The sequence below is a fragment of the Elgaria multicarinata genome, chromosome 3 (genome assembly GCF_023053635.1).
Source record: "Elgaria multicarinata webbii isolate HBS135686 ecotype San Diego chromosome 3, rElgMul1.1.pri, whole genome shotgun sequence".
Lineage (NCBI taxonomy): Eukaryota > Metazoa > Chordata > Lepidosauria > Squamata > Anguidae > Elgaria > Elgaria multicarinata.
This window is the reverse complement of record NC_086173.1, coordinates 60,147,286-60,169,076: the sequence shown is the minus strand read 5'-3', so window position 1 is coordinate 60,169,076 and position 21,791 is coordinate 60,147,286. Positions and strand designations below refer to the sequence as shown.

Below are 21,791 nucleotides of genomic sequence, written 5' to 3'. Positions count from 1 at the left end.
GGGGTCAGGGGTCTTAAGGGGCTGAGTTCTACCTGATCCTGTAAAGCTGCTGACTGTGGCCTCACTCTTCAGTGTGAGCAATTTGTTGCAGGGGCACAGACTCAGCTGCTGTCTGACTGACTTGCTTATTTGATTGTCTACCTGCTGAGAACTTGGCTACCTACCTACCTTCTAGACTGCCAGTCCTGATAGAGGGGCATTGAATGGTAAACTATTATATGTCTGGGTGTCCTTAGGCAAGTCTCTCTCAAACTTCGTTTCTGACTGTAAAAGGGGAATACTGATAACTAATATTAGGAACATAGGAAGCTGCTTTATATCAGGCCAGCTTATTTAGCCATCTAGTCAAGTATTGCGAACTTGGTCAGAATGGGGAAATAGCACTGGAGGAAAGGATCAACACTTCCCTCCCAACTACCCGCAAGCTGTGGCTCCAATCCAATGCAGGGCTCCAGTAATGGATTTCTTGACATCACATCCAGTAAGGTCATAGATGGGCTCAAATTTCAAGTTGTTAGCAGCAACTGCTCCTCTACCTACCTGTCTGAATGGGGGTATCTCTTACGGGTGGTTCTGTTTTCTTTCCCAGCACTGTCATCATGTTACCCTCTTTTCTTAAACCTGCACACTAACTCCTTGCCACACTTTATACCAGTATTGAAACTTTAGTCTTTGTTTTGACAGCTCTCCAGTTTTTTCCTGTACACCCCATTCTTCCTCAGCCTGTCCTGCCCAATATCTGCTCTTGGCCCTTCTGCTATTCCTGCCTTTGTGCCTCTTGCCATGCCAGCTTCCTTCCTCTTCTCTGTTCTTCCTTCCCCCCCTCCTTTTTTATTGTGAATATTAACAAAATAGAACAGAAAATACATTGTGAAAATGGAAAAAACATTACATTACGTATCTAGGATGATCGTCGATTTCCATCATATGTACCATTCATAAAAAAGGAGAGTGTTATACAAAGGTTTCAAGAAAAGCAGACCAGATATCCGTGTCTTTATTCACTCACAAGTTGCGTCTATATAACACCCATTCAAAAGTTAATAATGTTATTAAGTCCTCAATCCATTGCATTATGGGAGGTGTGGATTTTTCCTTCCAATGTGATAGTATAAGTCTTTTGGCTCTCATAAGGGCTCTGAAGATCCATCTGCGCTGACCATGTGTTAACTTCCAAGAAGCCGATAGGTAATTTAGGAGGACATGGACATTGTCTCATATTATAGATGGCTTCAGTACAAAGTTCATCCTTATTGTTACCTCCTCCAAAAAAGGGGCAACGCCAAAACATATGAGTTAAAGAAGCATTAGATGTTCTTCCTGGCAGCCTGCTTCTTTAGCAAAGCCTTTCCTGAGTTATCCTAGCCTTACTGGATCTTTCACTCACTGCTGTACGGCACCCTGCCCTTATATCATTTATTTTTTTATTATTATTTTTATTTATTTATTACATTTTTATACCGCCCAATAGCCGAAGCTCTCTGGGCGGTTCACAAAAATCAGTACATACAGATATGTTCTCACATGCTGCCCCCTTAACTACTTTCCAGGGCACGCTGCCTATGCCTCCCCTGGCATCACAACGCACCAGACATGCAGCCTAGCACCATCTCTCGGGTGGAGTGTGCCATTCTGCCCCAGGACAGAGAGAACAAGAGAAGTGCGTTTGCCCAGCGGCCACATTTATTTCCAAGTGAACAAAGGCAACAGAGCTGCTCTCCTTTTAGGTTTACACTCCTACAGAATGAGGGAATTACTACGCTGCCTAGCGTAGCCGATGAAAGCAGACTGAGCTCTCAAAGAGAAATCCCACTCAGCATTGTCAAGAGAAGGCAGGGATGCAACAGCTGAAAGGACTCCACTGCCTTTAGGCCCAGCGGAGCGCTACAGGCATAAACACCGCCCGTCACAGGTGGCTGTTTCCACCAGGGAGGAAAGGAGGATGGCGCAAGAGGCGCTACACAGCCGTGCCCATGGGGGGGCCCTGCTGGGCTTCTCTGGCGCTGAGCACGTCCTCCCGGTAGCCCTTCAGCAGCTGGTTCACCAGGGTCTTCTCGCTGTCCCGGTGTGGAAGGGGTAGCGGGGGCAGTGGGTTCCCCTTGTATTCGATCACAGCCATCTTAGCCCGGTCCAGGTTCTCCCGGTTGGGAATCTGCTGCGTGCGCGTGTAGTGCCCCGTGTGAGCCGTCAGCCAGAAGTCGGCCATGCGCATGGCTTTGGGGTCGCTGTCGCCGCGCTTGGCGTAGTCAATCAAGTGCTCGGTGTAGAAGTGCATCTCGTCTACGCCAGCGCGGGGCGCCTCTATCCGCTCGTGCTGCACTAGGCCTGTGACGAGGTTCCGCAGCAGGTCGAGGCGCGAGCGGGGCCTGAGGCCGAAGCGCCGCTGCACCCGCCCATGGGAGATCAGCACCTAGGTTGTTCATCTGGCTGGAAGGACATATTTTCCACATTCTGCCTTGTCTAATTTGGAGAACAAAAGTCAAAGATCTTTCTGCGTCATGTCACGCCATTATATTGGTATGGGTATAGCATGCCAGTCTCTGTGGCATATAAAGAGCGATGTGGCCATCACTATATCTAAGTTTGATTTTGCCTTTCAGTACAAGAAACTGGTTTCCATGTAGCAGAGGCAGCAGTCTTTTTTTTAGTGTGAAGCCAAGTGAGGCATTTGAGAGTTTCTATTTCACTAAATAAGTATGAAGCTCTCTTCTCATCCATTTTCTCCTTAACTCTACTTAACTATAGTTCTAAAAGACTTCTTATAGATTCTGCACATGCACCCAAAGGAGAATGAGAAAGTAAAAGATTTGAGAGTACCCTTTACCATCCTGAAATTGTCCTTGCTGATGGTTGTAAGTAGCTCACTGTTGGGTGAGAGAAGCTCTGAGAATCCACAAGCAGGAAGGGAAGGTATGCTGGCATTTAGATAATATGCACTGCTGTTTTGGGATGGTGTGGCTAGTCTGTCCTTGTAGAAAAGGAACCTTGAAAATTGAGAGAGTATGCGGATAGTGCAGACGGAAGCAGAAGTACCTGTTGGAATAGGCCAGGGGTCCCCATCCGTTTTGGAGCAACGGGCACATTTGGAATGTTGAGAGTGTGTCAGGGCACTCTCACAAAATGGCTGCCATGACGGAGAGATTACCAATTTACAAAATGGCAGAGATGGGTTCTCAGCTCCCGAACACAAAGCCACTCTTTTGTGGTGGGTCTGAGGTTCAAAACCTTTCTGTTTTCAGCACTCATTTCACGGATGAGAAACCACTGAGGCTAAGAAACATGGAATACAGAGGCATTTATGGAAGTAAAGATGGTTTTGGAGACTGGCCCTTTGTTTTGCAGTATGCCAGCACTCTAGTGTTTTTTTAATTAAACATCTTTAAAATTAAATACAAATTTGGAGGGTCGGTAAGCCTGGTGAGTGGCCAGAAAGGTGTGATGTTGGATCATGTAGATCCTATGGACATCTATAGCAGGCAGGAGGAACCTCTGGCGCATTGGTGAGATATGGCCCACAGGGGTTTCCCATCTGGCCTGCCAGCTTCTTCCCTAGGTCTCGCCTCCTCTCCCCAGGCAGGGAAAAGTTCTTCTCCAGATCAGCTGCTGATTTGGAATGAGAGCTTTTTAGCACTCGACCTGCATGTTTATCCCTATGGGTGTGTGTGTGCTGTTCAGGTGAACCTTCCCACCTACAGCACCATGATGGAGATGAAAATCCCCCCCCCCCCAGCTGATCTGCATAGGTCAACTAAAGAGTGGGGCTGGGAAGTGTGTCTATGTGAGAGAGAACTGTGTGGTTGTTGGTTGTGTGTGTGAGAGTGTGCAAAAGGAAGTAAACCTCTATACACCAGTTGCTGGGGAACATGGGTAGGTGGGTGTTTTTGCACCATGTCCTGCTTGTGGGTTCCTGGTTGACAGCTGATTGGCCACAGTGTGAACAGAGTACTGCACTAGAAAGAGAAGAGTGTGTGTGAGAGTAAGTTGACAATGCCCATTGCTTGCATGAGGTTTCTTGGTTGGCAATCCGGCCCTTAGACCAAAAAAGGTCCCCAATTCCTGATCTAGAAAACCTAAGGAATGTCTCCCTTGGTCCCTTTATCTCAGTTAACCCAGGGCATTATGTTTGGGAGCTGTAGAGAGGAAACAGTGGAGTACAGCTTTTCTGGAGGTTCACAGAGCAAAGCTGAACTTGAACCTCCCTTAACGAGTGAAAATAAACACCTCCTCCTGTAACCCTCCGGCTCAATGACAACTAATATAAAGTCCCCTCTGCCTTTTGAAACACAAATGATTCTTTTGACATTGCTCAGAGAAAGCTGTTGCTGCTTCTTTTTTTTTTTAAGAGAGTTGTCTATTTAGAGGTACCATGAATTTGGATTCTAGAGGGATAGCTGTACTTGCATGTTGCAGCAAAGAAGACTGAGTCCCACGGCCCCTTAAGTCTAGCTAATGTATTGTAGCATGAGCTATCACAACCAAGAGTTTAATTCATTAGATGCATAAAGAAGAGAAAATTCCATTTTATCTGCTGCTATTTCAGTGCTTAGGTATTATTATCTTTACATTAGTCTCAATGTTTTGCTCGTCTTGCACTGTATTTGTTTTGTTTTCTTATTGTATAATTGGAAGCTGCCTCAACCTCTCTTGATGACATGGGAGACAAATATATTGATGATGATGATGATGATGATGATGATGATGATAATGATGTTGATACAACCTCTGGCCCTGTGTGTTTGTGTGTGTATGTATATGTATGTGAGTCCCGTGGCGTCTTAACCCAAAACATATTGTGGCATAATCTTTTTGAGTCAGAACCTGCTTTGTTGGATACATGAAATGATCACTTAAGTAGTGGGGTTAGGTATTTTCTCAGTGCTGTACTCATGATACATACATATACTCACTTGGGTTACTACATTCATCTTTAAGATATCAGAATACTTTTTAATCTCACCTTGTAAACAGCTTACCCTCTCCCTGGGGCATATATATTATCCAAGCCATTTCCATTATAATCATTGGGATTGGGTGATATTGTTGCCATTTTATTGCATTACATTTCACCAGGGAGTTGTATTGCACCACTGTACCAGTCAACTGAGGTCTTATCCACTGTATCAGGAAGTGCATCTGATGAAGTGAACTTAGTCTACAAAAACATATGCCACAATAAATGTGTTAATCTGTAAGATGCCACAGGACTCTTTGTTGGTTTTGCTGCAACCTTTGAAAAATGTCCAGGAAATTGTATTCTTTTAAGTACTTTCTCAGTGTAAATCTACTGATGAAAGACCTTTGGAAATCAAAGAAAGAAAAAAGACATTCCTTTATATACATACTGCTGCCTCAGTAGCTCAACTAAAAAGAGAGGATTGTGTGCCTTGAAAATAGGTTATATTGGGGTGTTTACATTCTGAGAGGTCTGTAAACTACTTGAGTGAAAGCAATTATAATGGGGTGCAGAGCTTCATTTCCCTGCAGGGAAATAAGTGAGCTTTAATTTGGCTTGGAAGTTATCTTTTGTAATCAGGATTCGTCAAGGCTGTGATTTCTTTGTGTAACAAGTAAATAATAAAAGAAATGTTAAACCTACCAGCAGCCTTTGTGTTTAGCTCACAAGGGACAAAGCAGGGTGTAAAGCAGAGTATTGCATCATTAATATGAACTGCTGTGCATCATGCATAACAAGAGTGGATTATGAAATGTTTGCTCACAGCGAATCAAGGGACTGCCTTGATATGAAAGGAGCAGGGTTGAAAATAATCTGTAGTGTTGCTGACAGATTTTGTTATAAAACATTTGACCGTTTCAAGATTATTATTTTTAGGTATTAGTGGTACCTACTTTGATTCCATTGCGTACATAGTGCTTGCTTCGAAATAAATATGTTTAGGATTGGGGTGTGCATGCATAAGCTAGGAAAATAAAAGTCCTGCCAGGAGTGCATTAATACTACATATTTCCTAGCAAAGTAGTCAAAACCTGCTATCACGTAACTCCTCAAATGTAAGAGAGTTTATTTGTAATTATGCCACCTGTCACATGCCTAAGCCCAGGGGCTGTTTCAAACCGAGTACTCTTCTAGGAAGTACTATGCTGCAGTAGATCAAAGAGAGAGCTGATGGGTATTTGATAGCTAGGGACATGTAAAAGTGCCGCTGATGCCCCTTAGAAAGCTTTGTGTTTAAAAATAATCCTGCTTCTGGAGAATAAATTCTGGTGAGGAGGCGCACCCGTCATTTGGCTTCTTACATTTGTTCTTCCGTCTGAATGTTTATTCCACACATGCAGACATTAAAAAAAACTTCTATTGTAAAAAGGTATTTCCACATCTGGTAGCATTTTTAAAAGAGGTTCTTGTTGTTAACAGCCACACAGTTCGTATATGCAGCCGCTGTTGCAACACATCTGGGTAGGTGGAGCTCTACATGATAAGTAGTTTGTGTGAGCAGCTCCAAACACAATTTGTAAGGATTAAAACCAATTAAGAGGTTGTGTTGGCAAGATTAAAATCTACCCAGACTTCACGGGAGAGCCATTCAGAAGGCTTACCCGGGGAAGCTTTGCTTATGTGTTTCCGTATGGCGGGGGGGGGGGGGGCTGCATACATGAAGCATGTCTAAATTGTGAAGTAATAAATAAATCATCCTGCTGTGTGTGTCCCAAAGTGGAAATGATCAGGAGTGATGTGAGCCGTCCATTAGTGCCCTATGTTGAGACAAATGGTGGCATGTTGGAAACAAGATACTGGGCTGAATGGGCTGTTAATCTGGAGGTTCTTATGTGACTGCAGAAGTGAGCAATGAAACATTCCAAGACAGCAGTAGCCTATCATGTAAATAACCTTAATGATGACACCTGTCAGGATCTTCCATTTACCTGCTTTTCAATCTTCCTTTCTTAATTATCATTCAGCCTTCTTTAAGCCCTCCCCATCCATTCAGAAAAGCTGAAAATGATGATCCTCTTAGTGGTCAACTCTTACGGTTATGTCCATGCTCTTAGGCTTTAAAGATCTAACTCTAAGAGGTACTTGACACTTTCTGTGGCACAAAGACTGAAATAAATGCCTAAAATATAAACGGGTGATGCACATCCCCAAATGTTCAGGGATGCCTTGTAGCTGAGTTCCATGCAGCTGCTATTGTCTGTAGGTTTCTGGTACATGCGCACTGCATGTTTGGAGATACGCATCACATTTTATGTGTTCCACTAGTACTCGTGGCAAACACATAAAGCTGAAGAGGTCTTTGGGGTGGATTTTGAAATGCATAGTGGGTCTTTTTCACACTGCATAGCACACCCTACCATGCAGAGAAATACACATATAAGATGTTTCTGCATAACATGAACTTTACATGACATAAATGCTGACATGTATCCCTCTCTACATGATGGGGAGCTCTACAGAGAATGGAAAAAAGGATAAAGGTGCATGGGCGACTCACCCTAACAGGCAGGTAATCATTACCTGCCTTGAACCAATTGGGAAATAAGTACTGAGACCCAGGAACACAGAGGAAATTCATGACCAAATCGAGAAAATAGCTTGGTTTCCTCGCCTCCAGTCCAGTTGCTTAGTTATTAGGTAATGCTTCCTATTTCGTTGGCAGGTTTTTGAATACTGCATGATACTACTGATACGCTCTTGCCACTTCCCTACAGAAGGAGATCGGTCCACAGATTGACAGGGTGCAGCTTGCAGGGACTGGGCTTGGAATAAAACAACCCTGCAGAGCCAAGCAGCAAGTGACGTGGCTTTGAGAAGCTGCTTTTGTAAAGCTTTCTCATTGCAAAAAGTAATTTCCCGCCCAAGTTTGGTGTGTTACAGTCTTTTAGTTTGATGCTCCAGCAAATGCACACTAAGTTTGAGTTATATATTCATTTCCCCAATCTTGGCTATCAGGGTGAGGGTTTTGCATTTCCATTACCTTTTGTTCCCCCTTGTTGACTGCCCTTTTCTTGCACACCAGTCTGTGTGTATACCTCTGATTCAGGGAAAGCAGTGGGAGTGCTTGGAATCAACAATGGACTGAAAGAAGAGCAGAGGTACTGCTAGTTGGTGGCTTGTCTGCCCAGGGAGATGGTGTCCAGCCTCTTCTGGATGGGATTACATTCCTCCTAAAATATCAGGTTTGCAGTTTGGGAGTGCTCAAAGATCCAGCTCTGTTGCTGATGGCCCAAGTGGCATCAGTTGCATGCAGCACCTTTTCCAGTTGTGCCCCTCCAGTATAAAACCGCCTGTCCACAGTGATGCACGCTTTGTTAATCTCTACTACTCTAATGTGCTGTACGTGGGGGTTCCTCTTGGAAACTGCCCAGAAACTGCCCAGCTGCTGACTAGAACCAGTAGCAGAGTATACATCTTGCCACTGCTTAAAAAAAAGCTCCATCTGGCTTCCGGACCATCTTCCAGTACAATCCAAGTGCTGCTTCTGACCCTTAAAGCCCTACATGACGTGGACCCGGATACCTAAGGGCACATCTACTCCCAAAAGTCTGCTTGTGCTCTGCAAATATCTTTGGAAGTCCTCCTCCAGATGTCCCTACCATCTGAGGTGGGTGAGGAGAGGGCCTTCTCAGTTTGGGCACCTTACTTATGGAGTTCTCTTCTCTGGGAGAATTGTCTAGCAATTATGCGGATGTTTTAGCCACCAGATGAAGCACTTTTTATTATTTTCCCAGGCTTTTGTCATGAATGTTTTGATAGTGTCTTCATGTTTTAGCTGCTCCTGTTCTGTTTAAATCCTTGCTCTGTTTTTCCATTTCTGTTGTTTGATATATTAAGTTGTATTCAGTGGTGGCCGTGTGCTAGAAGAAAGTACTCCGCATAAAGCAAGCCACTCAATTTTTGCTGCTCTGTCCTACCTACTCCAGTCCTTTGTGCCACATCCCAGAGCATCCCCCAAACAGCTTCTCTGGGGCATAGGGGGAACTGATAAAAATCAAGTGCCCCACCATATCATGTTCATATCATATCATATTCCTTGGGTTCCTTGCAGGAAAAAAGCGGGATATAAATGCAATAATAAATAATAATAAATAATAAATAAATAAATATCAAGCCAGAAGTATGTTCCTAAAGCAAAGCCACCAATTGGGTTCAACCATTGTATTTATTGGTTGTTTTGTAAGCTGCCTTGTGTGGGTTTGTAACCCAAAGGTCAGGATACCAACCCATTAAATAAATAATTATACAGTTCTTAACATCTTTTACTATCTGATTGTTTTTCAACATGCCTCTTAACTATTTATTAATTCTTGCTTTAGGACTGTTTGTTTATTTATAAATGTGTTACTGTATACCAGATTGGACATTTTTTTAACTGAAGGGGTGATATAAAAAACTTCACAATCTCCATTTACCCCACTATTCACTTTGGCTGTCAAATTGCTGCCTGTGAAAGCTTATGTCCCATTAAATCCATCTTTTAGGTCGCTGTCTTTTAGCTGCAGCCTGAAACAGACCAGTATGGCTACTGTCCTGGAGCCCAGTTCATTCTCGTTGATAGAGCACACTGCAGAAACATGAAATTAGCTATTGTGTGTGGGTGCGGGTGGTTGGCCAGCCATGTGATTGTTTTCTTTTTCTATTTTGGTGTAAGATCTCTAGCTCTGGAAGGTGTTTCTTTTCTACACTGCAGGATAATAACAACTTTGCCCCTTTCGACAGATTTGATAAAACAGTAATCTTAATTGCATACATGCCAGCTCAGTGAGCAAGACAAATACTCTATTGAATAAATCCAGTCAACCTGCACAAATGCAATGATTTGGCAGGCATGTAAGTATCTTAATCCTGATTTCTTCTAGGGAGTCACAGCATTGCTTTTGCTGAAGACGGGCGACTTAGTTATCGGGACCGGAGCTGGAATTGTAGCCCATTGCTCAGGATCCAAATATAAAGTAATCAAGTGAGTTTCTGAACATTCATAAGCAAGGGCATTAGCGTACAAAGTATGCATGACTTAATAGAGAGCACAAAATTGTACAACTATTGTGAAGTTTTTAAGTATCCTTTATGTAATCAGACAGTTCTGCCCTTTAGATCAGGGATGGGAAGAAGGTAGATCTGGATCTATTGGAAGATCTCTGCATGAGTCACAGTAGATCAGCAAAGATTTCTGACTCTCAGTTTTTTAACAATAGTAACTACAAAATGATGTCTCCTAGTCCTAAATCAGCTCTCTGATACTCAAGATAAACCCTTGGGCTCAGGTCAGCTGAGCTCAATGGGACTTACTCCCAAGTAGGATTGTAGCCTTATTGATCATATTTGGAGGGCAGTGACCTATGGGTATGATTAAGTTATATCACCTACTTCTTCCACTGGATGAATTGAATCTAGTACAAGAGGAATGTGCTGTCCTTTAGTTTGATGCCTACTTATGAAATTTATTGAAGTGAATTTTAAGATGCATTATGAATACTGAACTCATTTTGCTAGTGGAATAGCTTGAGAATAGAGTGCAGACCTTTATTGGGCCTCTAGGAAAGGGGGCTTTTGACTGGGAAAATGAAACTAGCAGATCCAGGGTTACCAAATATGATTTTTCACTCAAGGGTTGTTAAATGAATTTGATGGCTTTTGTACAATGATGGTGCTATATAAACAAATAAGAATAATAATAATAATTGTTAAAAACAACAACACCCTCTGAAGTACAGATTGGTTAATGTGTTGATGCTAACCCAATTGTGTGAAAAAGTAAACCAGGTAATTGCAGTTAATAGATTATTGAAAACGTCGACAGTTCTTTTCTGGGATGTGAGGGTTTAAAAGAAAAACCTCAGAGAGCTTCGGCTATGGGGTGGTATATAAATGTAATAAATAATAATTACTAATTAATTAAAAAACAGGGTGGGGAGACCCACAGCACCATTAACTGCTGTGTAATCTTTTAAGCCTGAATATTTCCTGATTACTAAGGCCAGGTCCTACAATGAGCCATTGGTGGAAGGAGAGATAAAGCACACAAAAGAAAATGTAAATGCAAGGTCTGGGGGAATGAATTGTGAGAAAAACAGTCAGCGCACAATTTTCCTTTGGCTTTACAGGAAAGTTCAGTTGCAAGGTGCCGTCACATCCATCACACCACGAGGGCAGGGCCACCAGTTTTTTGTGGGCACCGCTGAGGCACAGATTTATCGATTCTCATATTCGGACTTTAAGGATGAGCTCATAGCCACCTGCCACAGCGAAGCCATCCATGATATCATTTTCCCATTGTAAGTGTGACCCAAGGAGTCTCTATCCTGTACAAATGGGAAGGGCAGCAGCAGACTAACGCTTTTCATCTGGGAGGGCAATGCTTTGCTCTATTAACCTGATCTATTGATGTACAAAGTAAAGATTGACATGATCAGCTAGTGAATATGGGGGCTGTAGCCTGTTTGAAATTCCAAGAAAGAGCAGCCAAGAAAGCATGGGATTTTCTCTTTTCCCTGGTACTTTTCCCTGGTCTTCTTCCCCTCTGCCTTAGAATCTTGGATACGATGTCCAGAGCAACATTTTACTGACAAATACCTTAGCAATTCTAATGTTAGTTTTAAACACATCAGCATACAAACCAATGTCTGGAGTTGCATTCAAAAAAAAGTAAGAAAAGTAATATCCACATCTGTGTTTTCAGGAAAGATGTGGGCTGGATTCATTCTGTGTAAAGAAAGATATTCAGAGAACTGAATACATGGGGTGATGAAGTATCAATTGGATACACAAATAACGTGAGCTGGGAGAAGACAGTGAGTTTGCACCCTGTCCCTACTTTTGCTTGCTAGAAACACTGCACCTATATCTTCTGAGCTACCTTTGTAATCATGGCAACTAGACTCTTGCCAGATCCTTCACCTAGTTCCAAATTCTGTACAGCAAGTAGATTTATAAAGAGGGTCGCGACAAAGGACTTTACAGGCCACTTCATGTTCTGCGTCTGGAAAGAACTTTCGCTTGGGACCTGACTTTGAATTACATTTTGATGAAAGGGTTCCATTCCTCCTCCATTTTTTAAGATGTTGTCCCAGCTTTCATGGGAGCTGTTTCCTTCTGTGAGCAGATCTCATGTTGTTAGGGGCTGCCTGTGAATGACTTAATCAAGTGGGCAGGACCCCACTGATTTTATGGGAAAGACCCATTTGATTGGCCATATCATGTGGTTGAATCATCCAGATGCATCCTTCAGCCATGTTGGATCACATCATGGAAAAGCAGTTGCTGTATGGCTGGGACAATGAAGTCTGCTTTGCTGAATGGCATTTTACTTGCAGGTATCACTGCTCTCTTTTCTGCCTCCTGAGCCCTGACCATAATCTAAAACATGGCTATTGCTGCCTTCAGAAGGATTCATCCACATTGGCAATGCTGTGTTTTCCATTCCCACAGGATATGATAAGAATTTCGTAGTTAAGAACTAGTGCCTGAGTTTTCTATTTCCCCCCTCTTCCCTTTCAGTCCCTTTTCAGACAACTCTTTAAGATTGTACATGTGAGGGCAGGGACCGTGCCATTAATGATCTGTGTAAGCTGCTCTGGAAGCCTTTTTCAGCTGAAGGGTAGGGTAAAAATGCATTAGACAAACAAATGCATAGATAACAAGGTGGTTTGTTCTGGGATGCTGTATGCTATGCTGTCTGCCCCGGTTCATCATCTGTTTGCATTCTCATGAATAGGCAGGTGAAATCCTATTTGCTGTCAGTACTGAGTCCATGATATTTCTTAAAGTTGATGGTTCAGTTGCTACCTTCTGCAAATGGAGCCTGGCAGCTTAAGACAGAAGGGCGCAGTGGGCTTTGTAGGCCACTGCTGTCTCCCGTGCCCTACCTTTCATGCGGTGTCAAACTTTGTACCGAGTTACATCAAAACGAGTGCCAGAAACAATTGCCGGTTGCCCTTGTCATCAGAGCGCCAGCAGGCATCTTTTCTGTTTAATGAGACAGTCCTGTGAGGTTTAACAGTATTCTGATGCCTGTGTGTGATTTATGCCTCCCGTGTGAGAGCTCTTCAGTTGAGTGCGACGCCATGGCTATCGTGGAGTCTTGCTTGAATTACTCATCTTTTTTCTGCTCTTCAGCAGGATACATTTGCAACATGTGAACCGTCCTTTTCTGCCTCAACTTACTCTGAAATTTTTTGAAGCTCTGGTTGTTGTGCTATGTTCAGATGATGGGATGCTTGGCTCAGAGCTGAGATTTTCAGAACTTTAGTCTTCGTTTTTAGCAAAGTTTGGGAAGGTGGGCAGAGATGAGGACCAGCAGGAGTGGCAAAACATGACTGGAAGCTAACAAGGAGTGATATGTAGCCATGCAGGGCACAGAAACACAATATCTTCAAAACTGGAACTTTCCCCTTGGAAAAAAAAAAGCCAAGCCTTGCTGAAAAGCCTTCCAGTCTGAGACCAGTGTTAGGCAAAGGGCTTGTCTGCTCCACATCCAACAACTCCCCAAAACGGGCAACCTTAACATAGGAGAGAGGAAAGAATGTGTTGAATGCTTCAGCTTAAAGGGAGCTCCTTTTCACACACACACACACACACACACCCTGCTCCTTTGGACTGCTGTTCCAGTTTGATTCAGAATTACCTGGCTCTAGTGAGACACCAGTTTTATGGCTCTGGGCCCACCTGGCAATACTACCAACAAGGTGGCAAGTATCAAACCTACACCATGTTTTCAGATGCAGTGCATAACTCTATATTTATTCTATTCTCTTCCTGGGCAGGCCTCCAGATCGGTGACATTTTGAACTCTTCATCCATTTCTCAATTATCTGGAGAGCAAGTTCTGGCTGAGAAGACACTTAAAGTACCTAGATTTCATCCTCCAGTCCTGACTACTTAATTATCACTCGCCTTAAACTTGATTATAAATTTCACTTTTGAGCTGGAGCCAAGCTTGTCAAGTTTCTTCTCAAAAGGAGAACATAACGTGAAGTTCCGAGTAGGAATAGGCTTCAGAGGGATACGCTGCCTTAAGAGGGTTCTACTCTTACAGCTGTCCTAAAAACAATTTGAAATAAATAAAGAAAAATATGGCCCAGTGGCTCAGTTGTGGCATCTGATAGGTTGCTGAAATTTAGCAGCAAGCCTTTCTGTTGAATAGGTCTTCCTAAGCCAGATTCTCTGCATCCACAGTGGTACATCTGACTTGTTTGCTACCTGTTCCATGAGTGACATCCGTGTGTGGTATACACCTGAAAATAGGGAGCTGCTACGAATAACCATCCCCAACATGACCTGTCATGCCATCGATTTCATGAGGGATGGCAAGAGCATCATTTCAGGTGAATGCATTTTGCATTGTCTTGATTATTGCAGAATTGTATCCGCTGTCATTTGCCCTTGTTTTAAGTTGTGGTTTTGTTACTAGTCAGACTGCTTAGGGATTTTATTATATTTAGTAGGATATAAATATTATAAATAATAAATAAATAAATAAACAAGGTCTGCCTAGCACTTGCTAAGGTCTTTGAGCCCTGTAGATATGGGTGTGTTGCATTGCGGGAAGGTGAAATTGCAAGATTTGGGTGAGCAAAATAAGCTATGATTTTGTACTGCATAACTTGGAATCATGGCAGAAGTAAGTTGTGTTGATGAAACCCCACTGGCTTAAACCCTACAGCGGTGGCTTCTTACATAGAAACCACTGAGGTTCCTTGCTGAAGAAAGATGCAGTGTGCTCCATCCATCGTCTGCTTAGCATTTTCCTTCAATGGAGTAAGTGATAAAAGCCATCTACTCTAGTCACTGGTGAGCTCTGTAGTGGGTTATACTCGTGCTAGGGGCAACCAGCTACACTGACTGTGAAGTAGTAAAAGCAATAGTTGGTGGAGGTAGGGAAAAGTGGAAGAGATCCCTTGCCCTGAGCAAACCCTTTCTATTTTGCTTTAGCTTGGAATGATGGGAAAATCCGTGCCTTCACCCCAGAAACTGGGCGGCTAATGTATGTGATAGAGCATGCCCATAGCATGGGTGTGACAGCTGTGGCTACCACAAGTGACTGCAAAAGAATTATCAGTGGAGGAGGCGAAGGCCAGGTAACTTTGTAGATCTGCTTTGAAGTTTTCACAAAGATTTCACCTCATTGATTGTAGCAGAGGATTCCAACATGGTGCCCATGAATGCCATGGCACCCACAAAGTGGTCCCCAATGTGCTCACGGGCACCTGCATTTTTTTAATTTTAGCAATAATACATACGTTTCAATAACAGAAGTCGACCAAATATCCAAATAAGTATCCATTTGAAGGTGGTGTCTATATGCCACCCATTTAAATATTGAATGCATTGTAAGGCCCTCAATCCATTCCATTATAGGAAGTGAATGTTTATCCTTCCAGTGTTGTAACATCAGTCTTTTAGCTGCCAAAAGGGCACAGAGAATCCATTTATGCTGACCTTTTGTTATTTTTTATGAAGCAGGTAGATAACTGAAAAGAACCTATACATCAGTGAACGTTAAAAACTGTTCCAGTACAAAATTTATCTGTATAATAATCTCCCCCCCCCAAAAAAAAGTAGCAATTCTGGGCATTGCCAAAACATATATCTAAAAGAAGCATTAGCTGTATTGCACTGTCAGCAATTAGTCGAATTCGACAATCCCTTATTAAAGAGACGTGGTGCTGTCCATTGGACATGAAATAAAAGGTTTTGCTGAATAAGACACAGCGCCAAAGCCATAATCCCCTAATTAGCCATTTTATGGTGGTGCCCATCACAATTTCTCAAATGTCCAAATGTGCCCATGGGTCCAAAAAGGTTGGGACCACTTGATTATCAAAAGATACCATATTTCTTTGATTGTAAGATGCCATCGATTGTAAGACGCACACTAATTTCAGTACCACAAACAGGAGAAAAAAAAAACCTAAGCCACACCCGCGATTCTAAGATGCACCCCATTTTTAGAGATGTTTATATGGGAAAAAAGTGTGTCTTAGAATCGAAGAAATAGGGTAAATGATCCACTGCAGGTAGATAGAAGTTCTGTATTGATTAATGCCAGCTACAACCCAATTCTTTTTAGTGAAAGACAGGGCACATGTTCAGTTATGCATCATCACATGCTGAATACGTGATGAATATTTCTGTGTGGAGCAGACACCAAAGCCTAGGAGCTGCAATTCCTGCTTCACATTTCATTTCTGCCATAAATGTTTTCAAGTAGCCTTAGGCGAACCACTATTACCCAGCCATAGTCCCCGTTATAATATGGAGATGATGTTGGCTCAACATCATGTTTAAGGATTGCTAAAACCTAGCTGTGTTTAAGGATTGCTGAGATAATATATATGCTGCACTTTGGGCATGTAGGGGGGGAAAGCACCAATTAAATGCTGTCTCTCTTGGTTCTGCTGTTGGGTTGCAGGTGAGAGTGTGGAAGGTCGGCAAGGACACACGCAAACTGGAAGAGGTAATGAAGGAGCACATCTCTTCTATTTCGTGCATCAAGATCAAGAAGAATAACCGAGAGTGTGTCACGGCCAGCATTGATGGAACATGCATTATCTGGGATCTTGTGTAAGGTCACTCTTGCTTGGCTGTCTTAGCTACAGTGTTGTGCTAAGCATTTCTTCTTTCACAGCATTTCTTTTTTACACAGGGTAACCTTGGGGTAGGCTATGTAGTCCAAAAAAAAAAAAGTAGGGAGATCCCACTTACCTCTGGGATTGCAACGCCTGCTTTCACATGCTTCAGCAGCCAAAAGGGAGCTGGCTGTTTCCTAAATCACAGATCCATACGTCAGTGACTAAAAGGCAGGATCATTTTAGCAGGGATGGACATAATTAGATCAGACAAAACATAACTTCAGAAACTGGGGGGCTTCTTTTTCTCCCACTAGTCACTTCGTGAGACGTCAGATGATCTTGGCCAACACCTTGTTCAAATGTGTGTGCTATCATCCCGATGAACATCAGCTTATCACAAGTGGCACAGACCGGAAGGTGAGTGGCTATGGGAGACAAAGGGGAGCACTTGGAGAGGAGTCCAGCAAGACTGATCACTGCAGATTTTATGCTGTGTGTACGTCTGTATATTTTTTATATTAGTCAACCTGTTTACTTTACATATCTTAATTTATCCTAGTTTAACAGTTCATTTTTAATAACTGTTTTATTTACCAAGTGCATGGAAAGACCTATGAACTAAATAAATACAATTTTGGTTGGTTGATTAGATCACTGTTTAAGAACCATACATTTACTACCTCTTCGTAAATGTCCTTGTTGCTGTACAAGGGAAACTGCACACAGTTTTCTGTATTAGATTTTCTTCTGGCTTCTAGATTGGTTACTGGGAGGTATTTGATGGATCCGCAATCAGAGACTTGGAGGGCTCCCTGTCTGGTTCCATCAATGGAATGGATATTACAGCGGATGGCGCCTACTTTGTCACCGGTAAGTTGAATGAATTAAAAAAAATAGGTCTCTACTGGAAATATTCTGCTTTCCTTCTACAGACATGCTCCTTCGCTAATCACTGAAGTATACTGGCAGGATTTGGTGGTATTGAGAACTGAGAATGAAGAGTCAGATATCCTCCCTAGAGGCCAGAGATTGGCACGATGGGGAACAAAATGGGTTTTAGCTTTAGAAACGTGGTGACGGTGGGAATCCAAGTAACTCCTGAAAGGAGAAATCTGACAGATTATTGTGGATGGCTGCACTTTGGCGTCCCTCTTGAAACCCATCATTAGATTGGAGAGCCATAGCCTGAGTGCATGCATCTTTGTCATGGCTCCCAAACCTGTTCCCTTCCCCCTTTCATTTTACATAACTCCCACTACCATTTTTTTTACCCATAAGCCCTAGGATCTTAAATTGCATCCACCTCCCATTTCAGTTCCAACATTGATCCGATACATTAATAGCTAATTTATTCTCTGAGTGTGTATCACTCAGCACCATCCCCACAAAAGATGGAAGTACCAGTAAACTTAGAATCATAGAATAGCAGAGTTGGAAGGGGCCTATAGGGCCATCGAGTCCAACCCCCTGCTCAATGCAGGAATCCACCTTAAAGCATACCTGACAGATGGCTGTTCAACTGCCTCTTTTCTTTTCTTTTTGCAATTTAACAATTGTTTTCTACAAAAGAATAGGAAAAAAAGACAAGCAACGAAAGAAAACAGAACAGAACATCACACAACTAACAATACAATACATCTAATAAAAACACACATGCAAAACATATTCTATTTGAGGCAATCTTCAAGTCAGACATATAGGCTATCAGTTACTTCACTTTAGCCAGCCCAGTGTTATGTATTAAGACCACAGATTATGTGTAAAAACCACAGACAAATGCATTGTTCTTTTGCAGCTCTTGTATATACTGTATCAGAGGTTTCCAGTCCAATACGAACGAGGTTGTTGATTTTCTCTTACTAGTGCCGTAAGTTTGGCCAGCTCCTCCAGCTCCAAAACCTTAAGCAGTCATTCCCCAGTTGATGGTATTTGTGTATTTCTCCAGTATTGTGCATAGAGTCATCTGGCAGCTGTTGTCATTTCCAGCTGCCGCTTGAATGCCTCTAGCGTGGGAGAGACAAGACCTCCCCAGGTCATTGGTTCCATTGTCATACTGCTCTAACAGTCAGGAAGTTTTTCCTGATGTCCAGACAGAATCTGGCTTCCTGTAACTTGAGCCCATTATTCCGTGTCCTGCACTCTGGGAGGATCGAGAAGAGATCCTGGCCCTCCTCTGTGTGACAACCTTTTAAGTACTTGGGGAGAACTCCAAGGTTTGTGGAAGTACAAAGACCTAATGGGGATGTGTGTCCAAAAACCTAATTGTGGGGAGCTCCAAAACAACTCACTGAGGACATGCTCAGTGGGGACTGAACACTGACTGACAGTTATGAAATAGATTATCATGGCAGAAGACATGGCTGGCTAACTGGAACCCTGAACAGGAGCACTCTACACTGCAAGATTTCGTTGCGGGTCCCACCTCTCTGTTTACTCCTACAATGGATCACTGGCTGTCTTAGATGACGTCTAACGTTCTTTCTTTCTCTACACCACAGGAGGGGATGACCACCTAGTGAAAGTGTGGGATTATAATGAGGGCGAAGTGACTTTTGTTGGGGTTGGACACAGTGGCAGCATCACCCGCCTGAAGATCTGCCCTAACAACAAATTCATCGTGAGTGTGAGCGCTGATGGCGCCATCCTTCGCTGGAAGTACCCTCATGGCCAGTAACACCTCAGAACAGCAGCTACTTCTGCTGCTATGTTGTTGTTTTTAATCCAGTTTTAAAAATATTAGTTTATGGTGACACTGTTTTTAAAGCTTAGCAACCCTTGCTGTTCCTAAGGGAAATACTAATTTGTTTTGTTTTTTAAAAAAGCTAGTCTGAGATAGTGAGATCTTCCTAGTATTATTGGCCATAGAGCCAAGTGCCCATGGTTCTTATTGGTTTCAGTTCTTAGTCACTGTGACACCCCCACCCACCCCAGTATTTATGGTTGTAAATTTAACCTGTTTGAAATGTCATTTAAGAATCTTTATCATGCCCCTCTCCTTCACAATGAATTCTGTGCAGTGTTAATCCCTTGTTCCGTGTGCGTCTTTCATTCTCCTCTTCTCAAAAGACCAATGTTGCTTTGCATCATAGCAGTAATTCTACGTTTGGGAGGGCTTCCACAAACTCCCATATTCAAGGATGTGGTGCTGCGATGAATGTGAACCCCAGCAGTCTCTGACAAGATTGGAGGGCTGTTGGGAGCTGCCTTCGACCAAGTCAGACCACTGGTCTCTCTAACTCCATGTTGTCTTCACTGGGCCTGTTCAGACCATGGTTAGGCCGCCACCTCTTTTGCACCAAATGGTTAGTGAGCGTGTTTAAACTGTGGTTATGTAGTCCCCATAGTTAGGAATGGTTCACATGACGTGCTAAGTTATGGTTCACATGACATGTTAAGCCATAATGTTCATCTTAAAATGTTTAACCACTGTGGCTTAGCATGTCATTTGAACAGGGTCACAGACAAGTAGTTGCTCTCCAGGGATTCAGACTAGAGCCTTTCCCAGCCCTGCTGAGGCCTACGCATGCAAAGCATGAGTTGTCCCACTGAGTTACAGCCCTTTCCCTTGATAAGGCTTTTATCTAGCCGCCTTTCCAAAATCGCTAGAGAAGACAAGTTTACTGTTTCTTTTAGCAACCTACTTCATTTACCAATTATTAACTTTACTTATTGTAGCCATAATCTGTAACAATTATGATTAAGGAGCTTTCCCTACTATCATCTTCTTAAAACTATATCCCACTTAAATCTTGATTCGGAAACCCAACTAGATTCAGAAACCCCACTAAATCTTGATTCAGAAACCCAACTAATTGTGTGTATGTTTGCAGCCTAAGTCTTCTAGAAACCTCCAAGCTTTGGAAGACTTTAGTGGCCGTTCTAAATGTGACATATTAATTGTGTTTCTAGTCCTTTATGTACTGCATTTGGTCCTGTATCACCATGGAGCGTGTACTTCTACTTCCAGTCAAGATGTGCTCTCTTTAAGCTAAGTAGCTGTTTCAGAACCACTTCATTTTGCCTCCTGCAGACCCATGGAGAATGCTCAACAATCCTGTTTCAGAATCTGCAGGTCTAAGAGAACTGGTAACTGATGATACTGTAACAGGAATTCTGAAGGGTTTGCCATTGGCAAGTTTAGAGAGATCTGAACCTGATGCAAAGGGTGTGCTGAAAAGATATTTCTGTGCCTGAAACTGTGCTGAAGCAGGTGTAGCAACATTATTTCCCCTCTTTTCTGCAAGATATCTCAATGCTGTCATGATAAGAGGTAGTAAATAAGCTCCCTTAGTTCTTATTAGAGTACGGTATGATGGAAATTTGCAACAAGTTACTTTCCTGTGATCTCTAGGCTAAACTCTAACCATAGCCATTAAAAAGGGGCGAAGGAAACTTCTCATTTCACAGGAAAAGCCCCATACCAGGGCTTTTCTTGAGATCAACCAGCCCTCCCAGTGCCTGAGAAAAACATTTATCTGGGCAGGTAAAGTACCAACATCTCTGCTTCCCTGCCAATGTTTTGGCTCTGTTGTCCCTGGAATGTCTGTCTATTTTACAATGGCTGCCACTACTGCTCACTGTGCTGGAAGATTAGCTCTGTGAATGGGCTGGGTTCAGGGACACAACCTGAATGCAGGAATAAAATTGCAAGATTTTTTTTTTTTCTAATCCTCCCCAGAAAAAGAAGAAGAAGAATATGAGGGAAGACAATGCAAAACAAGTGCTGGAGCATACATTTTAGTATATACTGCTGAAATGAAGAAAGCTTGGGGTATCCAGGAATGGAATTTTGTGTGGAAGGATTGTAAACATTCAGCTTTCTGGTTCCCAAAACAAATTCCTGGGCTCAGAATTCTTTCATTCTAAATTGGTGTCCTTTGCACCAGCTTCAGGTTTGGTGGATCTTGTGGTTCTAGTAGATCCTGCAAACCTGAAGTCTCCCCACCCCTGTCCTATGAGATGTCGGAAGCGCATCTGCATCCCACCCACCCCACTGCCTCTATAGTATTGGTCCCTTTCTGTGGTATCAAGTCAATGCCTGCAAGAACAGCTGGATCCATTTTACAGATTCCAGCTTAGCCGGTTCAAGGGGTTTGTCTCCCAGTGTCAGGATTAATCCTGCAGAGTTCCTGAGCAGTCTCACTGTTCCAGCTCTGATAGGAGGCTCTGAGCCTGCTCCTTTTGACATAAATGGCATTCACTGGTATGCCTGCTTGCTGAGATTTCGCCACTTGTGAAGGGAGCATTTATCTCACCGCAGCTTG

The 21,791-nt window shown here is 42.8% G+C and overlaps 2 protein-coding genes across 2 annotated transcripts in view; one reads left to right on the top strand and one right to left on the bottom strand.

The window, feature by feature from the left end:
* Window positions 1–19,550, top strand: part of CFAP52 (cilia and flagella associated protein 52) — a 28,434-nt gene extending 8,884 nt beyond the window's left edge. The window contains exons 7-14 of the mRNA XM_063123248.1: window positions 9,821–9,917; window positions 11,062–11,232; window positions 14,132–14,280; window positions 14,888–15,033; window positions 16,368–16,519; window positions 16,842–16,944; window positions 17,286–17,397; window positions 19,026–19,550. Coding sequence (XP_062979318.1) covers window positions 9,821–9,917; window positions 11,062–11,232; window positions 14,132–14,280; window positions 14,888–15,033; window positions 16,368–16,519; window positions 16,842–16,944; window positions 17,286–17,397; window positions 19,026–19,201 — 1,106 coding nt within the window. The 3' untranslated portion in view covers window positions 19,202–19,550. The remainder of the gene's footprint in view (window positions 1–9,820; window positions 9,918–11,061; window positions 11,233–14,131; window positions 14,281–14,887; window positions 15,034–16,367; window positions 16,520–16,841; window positions 16,945–17,285; window positions 17,398–19,025) is intronic.
* LOC134396867 (large ribosomal subunit protein bL17m-like) lies at window positions 1,958–4,925 on the bottom strand. Its single transcript, XM_063123460.1, has 4 exons — window positions 4,908–4,925; window positions 3,146–3,270; window positions 2,825–2,984; window positions 1,958–2,410 (listed from the first exon to the last, which is right to left on the bottom strand). The coding sequence occupies exons 1-4, from the start codon at window positions 4,923–4,925 to the stop codon at window positions 1,958–1,960; spliced, it is 756 nt and encodes a 251-aa protein (XP_062979530.1).
* Window positions 19,551–21,791: the final 2,241 nt, after the last annotated feature.

What these genes read in the sequence shown, in the direction of transcription:
- LOC134396867 (XM_063123460.1), bottom strand. An exon ending in CTCTGCCATTTTGTAAATTG is followed by an intron (nt 2,985 to 3,145) that starts GTAATCTCTCCG and finishes TCAATTTTCAAG; the next exon opens with GTTCCTTTTCTACAAGGACA. An exon ending in GCAAGGACAATTTCAGGATG is followed by an intron (nt 2,411 to 2,824) that starts GTAAAGGGTACT and finishes TGAACAACCTAG; the next exon opens with GTGCTGATCTCCCATGGGCG.